General features: G+C 41.7%; 1 protein-coding gene across 9 annotated transcripts in view; it reads left to right on the top strand.

Annotated features, from left to right (window-relative positions):
* Positions 1-13,809, top strand: part of ARMH3 (armadillo like helical domain containing 3) — a 222,638-nt gene that overhangs the window by 172,851 nt on the left and 35,978 nt on the right. For 8 of the 9 annotated variants that reach the window (XR_011969592.1, XM_072620729.1, XM_072620724.1 and 5 more), the window contains one exon: positions 939-1,017. The exons of the other annotated variant lie outside the window; for it this stretch is intronic. Coding sequence is in view for 7 of the 8 variants with exons in the window: in XM_072620729.1 (XP_072476830.1) it covers positions 939-1,017 (79 nt within the window). In the remaining variant the exon portion in view is untranslated. The remainder of the gene's footprint in view (positions 1-938; positions 1,018-13,809) is intronic. 9 annotated transcript variants of the gene reach the window in all.

Raw genomic sequence — 13,809 nt, 5'->3', positions numbered from 1 at the left:
TGTGGCATCTGAATGCAGATCGAAGCACACCATTTTCACTTTTTTTCTTTCTTGTGGTTTTTCTCTTTTGTTCTGATTCTTCTTTCACAACATGACTAATACGGAAATATGATTCTTATGACTGTATGTGTATAACCTACATTGGATTGCATTTTGTCTTGGGGAGGGAGGGAGAAAAATTTGGAACTCAAAATCTTATAACAGTGGATGTTGAAAACTATCTTTACATGTCATTGGGGAAAAAAGTACTATTAAGTGGTGGGGGGTGGGGGGGAGGGAGGGAGGAGTCTGTGCTTCTTCAGAAACTCCTTATATAGGAGAGTGAAATTCCTTTCCCTCCGGTCCATGTGCTTCATTTCTGGTGTCTCTTGAGTAGGGAGGCTACCACAGTGGTACTTGGACTTTCCAAATAAAAGTCCTGGAGAGGCAGCAGCATAACGTGTATTCTCTATGGGATGAAAGTAGAGGAGTTTTGTTTGGAATTTGAGAACTTTTGCTCTCTGCCCAAGTTTTTATACATCAAGACATCTTTCAGCCCCTCTGAAGACCATAATGAACTGCAGAGGCCTGAATCAATCACAGGATAGTTTGAAGGACAGATCTACCACTAGCCTCTCTGTCACAGTTACTAAGGATGATGAGGTTACCATCTCCTAAACTGGTCTGAGAGAATCCCATAGGTCTCTGTGCAGCAGATCTGTGGAGCCCTGCCAATACAATAAACTTGGGGATTAAGAAGTACAGCAGCTCTTCCCTATAGTACATTAGAAGTTTATTGAAGATCTGTTCTTGTTTCTTTGGCATATCCCTCCCTGCATGTGAAAACACCTCATCACATACACACCTTGTTTTCTCCAGGAGCATTAAATTCAAGATGTTGACTTACTGCCTCTTCTCCTGGCCCCTAGTACTTTATTAATGTCAATTCTTTGTTTCAGAGCTATCATCAACCACTTTAACCCTAAGATTGAATCCTATGCTGCAGTGAATCATATATCCCAGCTATCTGAGGAACAGGTAAGGAATATCACAACTTTTGATTGCTCTCTGTTACTGGCTGGGAGTGAGAGAGAACAAGGGAGCTCCTTCAGCTGAGCCTAGTCTATTTGAGAACAACAATTCAACAGCTGGGAGGAATTAGGAGGGCCTATAGCCTCTAAGCAGAGACAGAGATGCTGATGATTATATAAAAGACAAGCAGGTGACAAGTTAGTGTGTTCTTAGTGGCCTGTTGAGGGTGGGTGGTGTTTTTCCCACTCTGGGCAGGCAGTCATGTTGATTTTCAAAAATAAGAAATGAGAACTTGAAAAGGTTGAAACTGCCAATTAGAGAAATCCTGAGTTCAGCTTAATTTGCAGCAGTTGGTCTCATTAAAGCCAGTGCACTCATTGGGACAGTAATTGAAATAGCTTGGCCCTGAGCAGTGATTTCTGAGCAGGTTTTCAATGGGACAAGCTGGCTGAGTAGGGATCCAAATACAGGCACGTATTTGTTTTCCCTGAACTTGGCCTGATTTCCTCTGCTCCCAAAGCGCCTACACTTGGGTGTAGATTACGTAAGAGTGCAGATGGGGTTTTGGCATGGCAGGAGGATGAGCATGATGTATGGGACTGGGACGGTGAGTCCTATTTTTATATCATAAAATGTGCCATCCCTTTCACAGTTCCCTCCTCTCTTCATGCCCATCTAGTTTGTGGTCCCCGGGTGCTCTTGTGACACGGGGCACATAATAGTCTATAAACCAGCCAGATTGCTATATTTTCTCCCTTTATGTTCTTCCAGCTGGCTTCACTTGCATTCCAACCCTAGCCTCATATGAACTGGGCTGGTCAACTGGCCAGTTGTGGTGTGGCCATATGCTTTGGCATTCTCAAAGACCACCAGACAAGGCCTGAAGAACTTTGTTCCTACCTAGCAGTCCTAGAATGTGCCACTGTTGGCTCTTTCCTTTCATCCTAGCTTTAAACTGATGGGAAGAACAGGGCTGTGTTCACCTAGTACTCCTACTTTCTTTATTGTCCCGATTCCTGTAGGGAACTGCAAAAATTCTTCCTGGCATTAAACTGCTTTGATGTTTTGGCTTTCTTGTTCTTTTTTCCTATGCTGGCTAGAGAGGAGTCATGGGTCTTGCTCCACTGAAAGCATTTTCTTTCTGTTGCACTTGCTGTCTGTAAGGTGTAGCCATCTCTTCCCTGTAGTGCCATTTCAGATAAATTGTATTGTGTGATTTTTATTTAAAATGATTCAGTGCCTTTTTGCCTAGCTTGATGAATAGGAGGGGGCAACCTTGCTACCACACTAAGTACCAGTTAATTTATTACTTTAATGGAAACAAAGAAACTTTCTCCTGTCAGTTATGTGCAGTATTCATCCCCAGTAGCTTAGGAACTTCAGACTGAAATCTTTCTCCAGTGGCAGTAGCGGGCCAATAATAACGTTTATTCTGATGAACAAAGTGGTTTGAAAAAAAGATGATTAGGAAGCACACAGCTTCAGGATCTGTCCTCTGCTGTACAGGCCTTTTTCTTCAAAACAAAGTGGGCTGGTGAAAGTTTTCTCCCAAATGTAGATATATCACAGGGCAAAGAAGAGAGGCTGTCTTTTTTGAGAGGGAGAGCCCAGCTTTATGCAGGGATAGCAGTGTAGGGAAATGTCTTGAAGCAGTCCTCTTCAGCTCCTCACTTCCCAACCCTCTCAGTCAACAAGTATTGATTAAGTACTTACTTACTACGTACCAAACACTGAAGGCGCAAACACTGCCCCTTTTTTGAGGAGCTCCCATTCTGATGGGAGAGATAACACATAGATAACTAGAAACACAGAAGATGTGTGAGACTAGAGAGTAATCTGAGAGAGAAAAGCAGCTTCAGGGGCTCAGGATGGGCCTGCAGAAAGCAACACTTGAGTTGGCCAGTCAGTCAACGAGCATTAATCAACAACAAGTAGGCCATATGGCTGGATCATAGAATTTATGGAGAGGAATAAAGGATAAAAAACTCAGGAAGGTAGGAAGGGGCCGAGTTATGCAGAGGACTTTATATTTGATCCTGGAGGCAATAGGGAGCTAGTGGAGCTCATTGAACAGGGGTGAGAGTGACATGATCAGAGCTATGCTTTAGAAAAATCATTTTGACAGCTAAGTGGAGGATGGATTGGGGAAGACAGTCTTGAGACAAGGAGGGCAGTTAGGCTCTTATAGTGGTCTAGATGAGAGAGGTTGAGGACCTAAACAAGGTGTTTTTGTCAGTGGAGGAGAAGGAGGTGTATGTACCAGAGTTGTTGTGAAGGTAGACTCAGATTGGATATATGGGATGAGTGAGAATGAAGAGTCAAGATTGACACCAAGAAACAGTATACGCAATATTTCCTACAATGTAAATGGAAAGAACACCACACACAAAAAACCCAAAAGTGAATGTGACAAAATGATAAAGATTAAGCATAGGGGCAGCTGGGTGGCATGATGGGTGGCACAATGGATAGAGCACTGGAGTCAAGAGTTTAAATAGAGCCTCAGATGTGTCCTAGCTGTGGGACCCTGAGCAAGTCATGTGAGAGAATGCCCCCAAACCACCTCTTCCTGGAGGTAGAACATTCACTGGTATCTTACATTACACATTTTGGGCTTTTTTTCAATGTATTAATCATTTGAACCAAATTTTTTCTTCTTTTTTTGTCTTTAAAACTGTTTGTTACATGGGAAGGCTCTCTGGGAGGGGGAAGAAGAGGATACTAGAGATAACTATGATGATGTAATAAACAGGAAACATCAATTAAAACTACTTTTTAAAAAAAGATTGATGCCAAAATTATAAACCTTTGAGGATTACAGTATAGTAATAAGGGAAGTTAGGAAGAGGATAGGGGGTTTTTTGGGGGGGAGTGGGAGAGTAGGAGAAAGGTAGAAAGAAGATAATGAGTTCTGTTTTGGACAAGTTAAGTTTGAGGTGCCTATGGAACATCTATTTTGAGATGGCCAAGAGAGGGCTTTGGTAATTGAATGACTAGCTCAGCAGAGAGAGACAGAGAGAGAAAGAGAGAGACAGACTATCATTGGAATTACAGATCTGAGAGACATCTACATAGAGATAATAGTAGAAGTCATGGGATCTGATGAAATCAATAAGTGAGATAGTAATAAAGTGAAAAGGGAAGAAGGCCCAGGACAGAGTTCTATACAATACCCATGGGTAGCAAGCATGATATGATAAAGAATCAACAGAGGACACAGAGAAGGAATGGTTGGAAGACTGGAGAATCAGCACAGAACAGTATCAGGAAACTGAGAGGAGAGAGTATTTAAGAGGAAAAGGTGATCAGCTGTTTCAAATGCCAAAGAGAGGGCAAGAAGAATTACAATTGAAAAAAGGTCATTCGAATTGAGAAAAGGTCATTTGAATTGGCAAGAGGTCATTGGTAACTTTGGAAGGAGCAGTTTCAGTTGAATGGTGAGGTCAGAAGTCAGACTGCAAAAGATTTAGAAGAGTGTAGACAGTTTTTTCAAAGAGTTATTAGCTGAGAAGGGAAAGAGTACTCTGACAGCTAGTGTGGGGCTGGTTGAACTGAGTGAAGGTTTTTTAAGAGTGGGGAAGAGGTGGACTATTTGTTGGGAGCAGAGAAGGAACTGATAGGAAGTGACTGAAAGTAAGAGAGATGCTGAGAAAGATAGCAGGGAACAGTTTGCTGGAGAGTATGGGACCAAAATTACATGTAGAGCGGTAGGCCTTGATAAGGAAAAGGGGCAACACTACCTCTGGGATTGGAATGGAGGCAATCCCTTTGACTTGATTACTGTTCTACCAAGGCCCCTTTCAGAAATGCTGCCAAGTGTTGTAACTGCTACTTTCTCACTGACTCTGAGGATGATGGACTTTATTTTCTTAGATTCTTTGAACCTGAAAAGGGGAGCCAGTTGTTTGCTTTATCTCTTATCTGTGTTTTATCACACCCTTAAACTCTCCCCCCCCTCAAAACTTCCCCCCATTCATTTCTGAACATTAATGTTACTGTCATTTAATGGCAAAGGGTACAAGAGTAGTAGCTGTAGATGCATTTGGGCCCTATGGCTGTTGACAGTTACACTGGGTAGAAAATTCCATGTGTGTTCAGAAACATAGTAAAAATAAAACAAGGACCCCAGGTAGAAGCCATTAGAATTAGAGAGTTTAGTAATTCTTAGGGTGGATAAATTTTTGTCCTGTTAGATGTGGCTACCTAATGTACTACTTTGTCGTGGAAAAAGACTTGTGAGTTCTGATAGCCTCAAGAAACAAAATTTTCGAGGGCAGAATCCTCCTCTGTCTCATTCACTTGCACTGTTTCACTGAGGCTTTTGTTAAGACCATTGCTGCTTTTTCAAACAAAGCCAGGCTTCCATGCTGGGGCTCTTTTTCATATGTCTAAAAGATGAATGCGATTTTACGGTTAATTCTACTTAGATTCATGGAGGGCAAAGCATTCTAATCAGCTAATACCCTCAGCAGGACCAAATGGTTGTGAATTTTTCAGCCTAACAAATTGCATGTGTTTCCATAATGCATACACAGGTGTTCTGTTTGTCTGGGGTGAGTTGGGAAACTTGCCCGTTTTGACCTCTTGCTTGTAAATGCTGTATCTTTATGAATAAAGATTATAAAAAAAAGACACAGAAGACCTTCCCAAGAGTTGTGAAACAGCAACCCTTGATTTATTTGTCTTATGTTTAATGCATTTGAAGGGATCACCTTCCCCTTAGCTGCAGTTTCCTATTTTATACTGTCCTTTATTTCCTTTTACTGACTTCTCTGGCTTTGGGGTATTTCCTCAACGGGGGAAAAACTATTGAAGTGTGTTCTTATTAATTCTGCCCAAGAAGGTGTGGGAAGAGCATTTAAAGGTGTCAACTGGACCAAATTGGCCTGTAACCTGTGGATGGCCAGAGCTGAACAGAGCGAGGCCAGAGACCAGAGAGTCAGGGTTGAAGTAGAAGTTTAATTTCAAAGTGAGAGAAAGGGCTTGCAAACAAGAAGGAATCTAGACACATGTGCCAGGACCTCGCCACGAGTGGGTGAGTGGGTAGACCTCAATGCTTATATTAATTACTATGCAGTGAGGTATAGCTCCGACAGTGAGGGGTAACAATGGGACAAATTTGATTCATAGCAGGATTCATGACCAGAACTTGTCTGAGCTTGTCCGGTGCTTGTTTGAGCTAGAGAACATCTGGTGCTGGTGAAAGCAAGACAGTAATTATATGGAATTTTGCCAGAGGGTGAGATCATCCAGAGGATGAGTGCAAAGGATTGTTGTTATGGCAAGCTCAGGGTACAGCTTGCTTGTTGGGCCTTAGCTCTGGAAAACAGGATATCTCCTTAATATCTTGACAAAGGATATTGTTGGTTGAAGATCCCACCATATGGTTTAACAAAGAGTAGCAGTTCACATAGACTAATTGGTTTTAGATTCAATAACTTTGGGATCTACATTGATTCCTTTAGTCTTCTAAGGCATTTTCTCCAGCCCAGCTGTAAATACAGTTACTTTCACCTGACTCATTCCTTCCCTTAATTTATCATTTACTTCCTGGTACCAAGACCGATTTACCCATGGATAGTTTCCAGTTCATCCATGTTACAATCACATTGTAGGATGACTTTCATTCCCCCAGCAAATCATGTCTCTGGCCTCCCAGTTCAGTATATATCTTCAAGACCACTGAAGTTTTTCATCCATGCAAAGTTTTCTGAGATCAGTTCCTGACTTTTTAGAACCTGATGTAGAAAGTACCTAAACTAATGGTTTTGCTTAAAAAAAACAACTGCAAGAAAACATAATGAGAGGGAAGTTTTGGTTCTGGACTTTGGATCAAAAGAAATCTAGACTTAATCCTGCTTCCAATACTGTGACCATCAGAAAGTCACTTTAATCTCTTAGCCTCAGTTTCATAATCAGTTAAATGGAAAGAATAATAGGATAGGGATAGGGACTAGACCTGTGATTTCAGGCAACTTCAACTTGAGGAAACTTATTTTTCCAATGAAGGTTGACATCTTCACTGCAACTACGTCTCAGAGTGTGGTCCACAGCATTAATAATTTAAGTGACTTGCCCAGGGTCACGCAGCTAGGAGAGGTCAGAGGAGGAACCTGAACCCAGGGCTTCAAGTCTTCAATGTCAGCTCTCTACAAATTATGCAGCAACTTCCTTTTTAGGGATGATGCCTATAGTTATTTGGTGTAAGGATCAGATGAGAGTGTGTGTAAAGCACTTTGCAAATCTTAAAGCACTACATAAATGTCACATTATAATCACTTTCTGGTTGGAGAATTTGCTTAGGAGTTTGCTGTGGAGTTGCTTAGAGTGAACTCAGCAGCTTTGAATGGTACCTCATGCTGCTTCTTTTCCAAACCTTTGAAAATTGTCTACTGAGGACCTCCAGCTGCTGCCAAACTATCCAATCCATGTTTTGTTTTTCAAATCCTATTAAATACTGATTGGCATCAATACCAATCAGACGTGTAGGCCAAGAGAAAGCTTAATAACAGACCTCGTAGAAGGCTTTTCATGAGGTAAGCCCTGAAGAGTAAATAAGATTTGAGATTAGCTGTCCTTTTTTGCCCTCAGCAAGGTCCATGTTCATCTTTGTGCCTTTTGAAACACCCAATGGGATGCAAGCAAATAATTGACCCTCTCTTTCTTGTATACAGTGTCCTAGGAAAGCTTTTCATTCATTCTACAAGTATTAACAGTATTGGGTGCCCACCTCATGTTACATGGAGCTGTGGTAATGTAGAAAAATAAGGTCTGATGTCTGCCATCAAGTAGCTTACTGTATTGTTGGGGAGATAACATAGATAACATAGCAGTACCAGATAGTACAGAAGATGTCATAAGATAGTCTCTGCTGTTAAATGAATACTGTAGTAGTCAGTCCTCTAAGTTCATATCAGCTTTGTGTGAACTTTTCAAGGCCATGTTCCTAGGCATTTCTTTATTGTACACAGTTGGTGTTTGGTCAGTGGTGTTGCCTGACTGATTTTCTACCCCACTCTCTGTTTCCTTTCTGTGTTACGTCTTGCTTTCATGTTCCATCTTCATTTCAGATCCACTAGAACAGATTGTCAGTCTAACTTGGTCTAACTCAGAAGAGATGGGAGCTAATCATAGTAAAGGGGTGATGGAAAAGCCTCAAAATCCCAGGCTTGCAGTAGACATTTTTGTAAGGCTAGATCCTGAATAAATCTATCTCTCTTAAGTCTGGGGCTGAAAGATGAAGCTGTTTCTAAATTATTGTCTCCACATGTATTTTCTAGATGCCTAAAGCCTATTCCTGTACTTAATTCCCCTGCTTCATAGGGTCTTCTGAGCAGAACTGATTTTTTGAGCCAAAACCATCCCTTTCAGATTTAGTTGTGGGCTCTAGAAATTCCCCTGAATCTCTTTCTACCAAGGGGAACTTACTGAGCTTTCTTAGGAAGTCAAAGAGAAGGCCTTTGGCATTCCTGATCAGTTAGGAATCTATAGGCACAGAATTTAGATAAGACTTCTGAAAAGGAATATTCTGTTTATGTTCAATGTTCTGTTCCCCCCTCTACCCTACCCCATACCATCCCCACTTGGACCAAGAACCAAGCTGAGTTAAATAGTCCTGTAGTCAAGTCAACAAGCATTAAGAATTTATTATGGAAATATGTCTTGCATAACTTCATATGTTTAAAGGATATCATATTTCTTACCTTCTTGATAGATGTGGGAGGAAGTAGAGGGAGAGAGAGAATTTGAAACTGAAAATAAATTTTTAAAATTTTTTAAAGTTTGCTATGAGTTGGTTGGAAGAAGGGAGGGGTCTGAGTGAGAGGGAGCAGCTTCGCCAGTATATCAGTGAATGCAATTTCACTTACCAAGTATTTACTAAATGCCTACTTTATTGAGTACACTACATTTCAAAGGGATCTAGCTGGGAGGACTGTAATGTTAATGGGATATAAGATCTTCCCCACCCATTAATAGGCCTCATGTGAAGCCCATTAAAGGAAGCTTGCTTAGGTTTGCTTGTAGGAAGGCTTTTATACCTTTTGCTAATTCTAATTAGGCACTGAGTCATGAGGGTTGTGATGCCTTCTGATTCTGAGAAGTGTATATATACTCTGAGTTGGTATTTTGCTTTGGGGGCTCACTTATGAGGAGGACATTGTGATTCTGAGTAGCCATATGTATAGACCGCTGACTGCTCAGATATAAAGGCTCTCTCGATCCAGGGATGTATGTAAAGTGTATAACAATATTGCTTTGTTTCAGGCAGTAGAACCCTATCTATTGGTCTTTATTTCTCTGCATATATTTTCTCTGTTTTCTCTGAAGTTCAGAGTGCTGACTTTTCCTCTGAACTAATGAATGTAATTAAAGAAGATTGTTGACCCCTTAAACAGCTATATTTCTTAGTGAAGCAGATCCTAGAACCTGTGTTAGCAGCCATCCAGGGTATGCCACTGTAGTTACCTTTACATAGTTTATGCAGGTCCTGCTGACTACACCATATGTAACAGCACACACCCTAGCACACCCAGGATGACCTGCTAGCACAGGTTCTTGGATCTGCTTTTCTTAAAGGAAATGTTTATATCCAATGTCTCTGCCTAGAAAACCCTAAATTCGGTCATGAATAGTCAGGATCAAAAAATAACTAAAACAACAATAGTGCACCCAACACAAAAGAAATACCATGAGACAGTAAAAACAGGTCTGGAGAAAGCATATCCAAAATCTAGGACTTTTGGGAGAACACAGCTCAGTTCTTCACTCAGAAGGGCTTCATGGGGAAGCTCCTAGAAAATTTCAGGCAAAGGGGAATAGAGAATTTGACTCCCTCATAAAAGAAGTAACTGGTAGAGAATTTTCTCCTTTTCCCATTGCAGCTTTGAAGAGCTCATTATTATACCCAAGACCGCTGTGTGGGTGAATAGGGCTCCTGTGAATGTACCTCAAAGGTGAAACTACCAAGTTTTCTCAGAAGAGTGGTACTTTTGGGAGTTGGAGCAGAGATGGGCCTCACTTGACAATCACAGAAATTAGAGAGCTCAGATTTAAGATTTCCAGCATGACCATAACTCACATTTCCCATGTTTGAGGCTACATGTTACATTGTAATCAATAGGATTTGATTTGTGCCTCGAAGTCCTAAATAAATGTTGCTTTGGGAGAGCCAGCTGGGGGGAAGGAGGGTGTTGCATGCGGTATCCAACCCTGACCCTGCCTGCACACCCTAATGTGCTTGGATTCTAGTATTTGGTTTCCTAGTTTAGCAGAAAGAAAAGTGTGATTCATTTCTTTTGTTCTTAGCACTTTGGGGGTTAGAGGCCACGTTCACCAGAGCTCAAAAGACATAGGCACTGGGTTGGGTCTTGCCAGGAAGTTTCTTATTTCTATAATTCAAAGACAAGAACTGCTCCTGGCAGTAGCAAAAAATGCCCAAGCTGTGGTTCTGGGCATGATGCAGTTTCATTGCCTAGAAGGCAAGAAGTCCTTTTTTCCATCGTAGCCTATAAGGAAGATAGCAGAGATAAAGCACAAGCCTGGTCCTGGGGGCACATTTCATTTTAATTGTCCATTTTAAAGTAGCATTTCCATCACTTTTTTTTAAAGCACTATCAAAATTAATGTCCCACAACCTAGCTGGAACTGACAGTGTGAATACAGAGGTCACTGGTGAAAACAAAACTCCAAGTACTTGTCTTGTCCACAAAGAAAGAAATTCTGTCAGCATTTCCTACTCTCTGCGAGCCAGAAATTTCCCCTACATCCTTTCTCAACCTCAGTGGGAAGGACAAGGGCCCTTACTAGCATACATAGTGACCATCCTCATGATACAAAATGGAGCAAGTGGCTCCGTCACCTCCCATCCTCAGTGAAAAGGTCCCAAAGACAGTACCCAAGTATTTTCTTAATTTTCCCACCTAAGAAAAGAAAGTGTAAGTTAACCACCAACCCTCCAATCCATTGTGTAGCCAACTTGCAGCTTGTTTGTACGTAGTTGTTTATATGTTGTCTCCCTCACAGACTGTGAGCTCAAGGGCAGGGGATGTCCTTTGCCCTTCTTTGTATCTCCAGTGCTTAGAATAATGCCTGGCACATAATAAATTTTTATTGACTATCTGACTGAGCTTGTGCCAAGAGACCAACCTAGAATCTATTATTTTTATTCTAACTTGTTTCCAAGATTCAACCTAAAAGTGCATCGAACATGCTCAGAAGAGCATGGTTTGTTACTTTGTTAAGCACCCGAGGTTAGAGGTATTTCTTGGCAAACTTGTATCTTATCTGGTGGCTCTATTAGTTTCCAGCCCTTTGGAAAGTACCCCCTTAGTTTTCTGACCTTTTGTAGCAGCCAGTATCAAGGAAACATAAAGAGGGTCTTGATACCTGCATGTCTGACTAGAAATAAATGTGTGACTAACCTGTGTGGCAGCTAGCTTTGAGCCCTGTAAGTGCCTCATTTGTACAGAAGGGACCACAAGGCATGGAATGAGCTCCAGTCTGCAGTGACATGGAAGCTTCATGTCTAACTCTCTATGTGTACAGAGCAAAGAGATTGTGTTGTCTGTCTCTTTTCCTTGAGATATGATGTTTCTAAGGAAAGAGGAGAACAAGAAGATACCTGCCTACGTCTGCAGTGGGCAAGGTGCTGAACTGCCAACAGGCCACAGGAGGAGGCCAGCAGTTTGATGGGATGTTTATATCCAATGTCCTCTCCTTCCATTTCATTTCACATGCTTCCCTTCTTCCCTCATCCTGTTAATGGTCACTCACTGAGAATGGGCATGACGGTTTTGCAGGTCCAGGGGCCTCGACTTGTTTAGAACTGAAGTGAGTTTCAAAGATGAGATTCAAAAGGAGCGTCTAGGGCTTCAAACCAAATAAAGTCAGTAAAAGGGAAGGGGGGAGGAAGTAGAATGACATACAGTGTAGGGGCATCTGCCCAGGGAAATTAAAGGAAGTCACTGCTACTGCTGCTTTTGCCAGCTGATGGCCTCTCACTAATCACCCGCTGTGAGGTTCATTATCTGGTCCACCATGCTGAAAAGCTGATCCAGCCAGTCAAACCAATAAATCTCAGGGCAGCACAGAGCCCTTTGGTGGCAGGTTAGAGAAGTGTGGACTGGGAGTATTGGCAATTTAAATTGGTTTTGGTCCTGAAGCATCCCCCCCAAAACAAGAAAAACCTCATCAAATGAGTTGTGGGTGGCTGTATCGTCAGGGAGGGAGTTGTTACCTTTCTAGCTGAGAGTATTCTGCAGCCTTCGGTATTTGTGCTGCCTCTGAAAGCCTAGTTTCCAAACAGTTGGCCGTAGTGTCTCTCAGCTGGTTAACTGTGCCCAGGAGAATGTTTGTTGCTGTATGTTGTAAAATCATATTGCCACAACTTTGAGGTGAGAGAAGTGGAGAGAAGTTTAGTTCTGCCCTCCTCAGCAAGGCTCCTATAACACATTCCATTGTCAGCCTAGCCCAGATGGCTCCTTAGCACTTCCCATAGATTTGGACTCCTCAGGCTCCAAAGAAAATCCTTAGGACAGTTAGCCCCTAATACTGGTTCAGTCATTTTCTGTTTCTGAGTACCTAGAGTAATGCCATGATATATCTTAAGTAATTCAGTTAGAAAAATATTTTTAAATGCCCTCCATGAGGGAGGCATTAGGAAGTGTAAGGAAGGTTTCTCTCCTTAGGAGATTAACTTGAGGGTGGCTTCTCACAACCTGTAAAGCCTCTAGATTTGCTAACTACTACCTACTACCTGATCATTTTAAAGATAGGATGACAGCAGTTGTTCCTTCCTCATTTTTAGACCTTTTCCTATTTTTCCTCCTTAGGCCAAGCGTTATGTGACCCTTAAAAAGTCATTGTCCCTAGGGGACCCTCCCAGTTCTTCTTGAATCCTTTGGTGAAAAGTTAACTTATTAAATGTCCAGAAACAGTTGAGTTAATGATTCTTAGGAAGAGTACATGTATTTTGCTGAGTCTTGAAGGAAGTTAGAGATTCTAAGGAAAAGAGATGGGAGGTTGAGTGTCCTGTAGGAGGAACAAAAAATAGGCCAGGCTTAAAGGGGAGTTATGTGCCATAAACCTAGAAAGGCAGATGGTGGCTAGATTGTGAAGAGTTTTAAATGCCAAATAGAGGAATTTATATTTGATCCTGGTGTCAAAAGGGAGCTACTGGAACTTCTGGAGCACAACAACAATGTGGGAAAATCTTTCCTTTAGAAATACAAATTTAGCAGCTCTGTGGAAAGAGACCAAAGGAGGTGGCTATGTAGAGACAAGGGAATAGAGGGAGAGGGTCCAGAAGTAAAATCAACAAGAGTTGGCAACTGATTATATATGAAAGGGTAAGGAAGACTGTCAGGGATCACTTCAAGCTTGCTTAGTAGGATAACTTGAAGGATGATGGTACTCTTAACAGAATAAGGAAGTTACAAAAGAGGAGTGGCTTTGAGGGAGAAGATAACTTCCATCTTGAGTATTTTGAATTTGAGAAATTTAAAGCACACCAATACCTAGAGGCAGTTAGTGATGTCAGACGATGCCTCAGGAGAGAGAGTCTTAGGGATGGATATAAAAGATGATCATGGAACCCATGGGATCTGATGAGTAAAGATGTTGAAGGAGAATAATAGAGGGCCTAGGACAGAGCCCTAGTAATTACCCACAAATAGATTAGGGGACGGGACATGCATGATGACCTTGCAAAGGAACCTGAAGAGTGGCCGTATTTAGCAGAAAGAAAACTGTGAATCAGCCTCATGAAAGCTCAAGGAGTAGAGAGAACCCAGGTCGTTT

Source organism: Notamacropus eugenii, chromosome 1 (genome assembly GCF_028372415.1).
Source record: "Notamacropus eugenii isolate mMacEug1 chromosome 1, mMacEug1.pri_v2, whole genome shotgun sequence".
NCBI lineage: Eukaryota > Metazoa > Chordata > Mammalia > Diprotodontia > Macropodidae > Notamacropus > Notamacropus eugenii.
The sequence above is the reverse complement of the archived record's forward strand: the minus strand, read 5'-3'. Positions and strand labels throughout refer to the sequence as shown.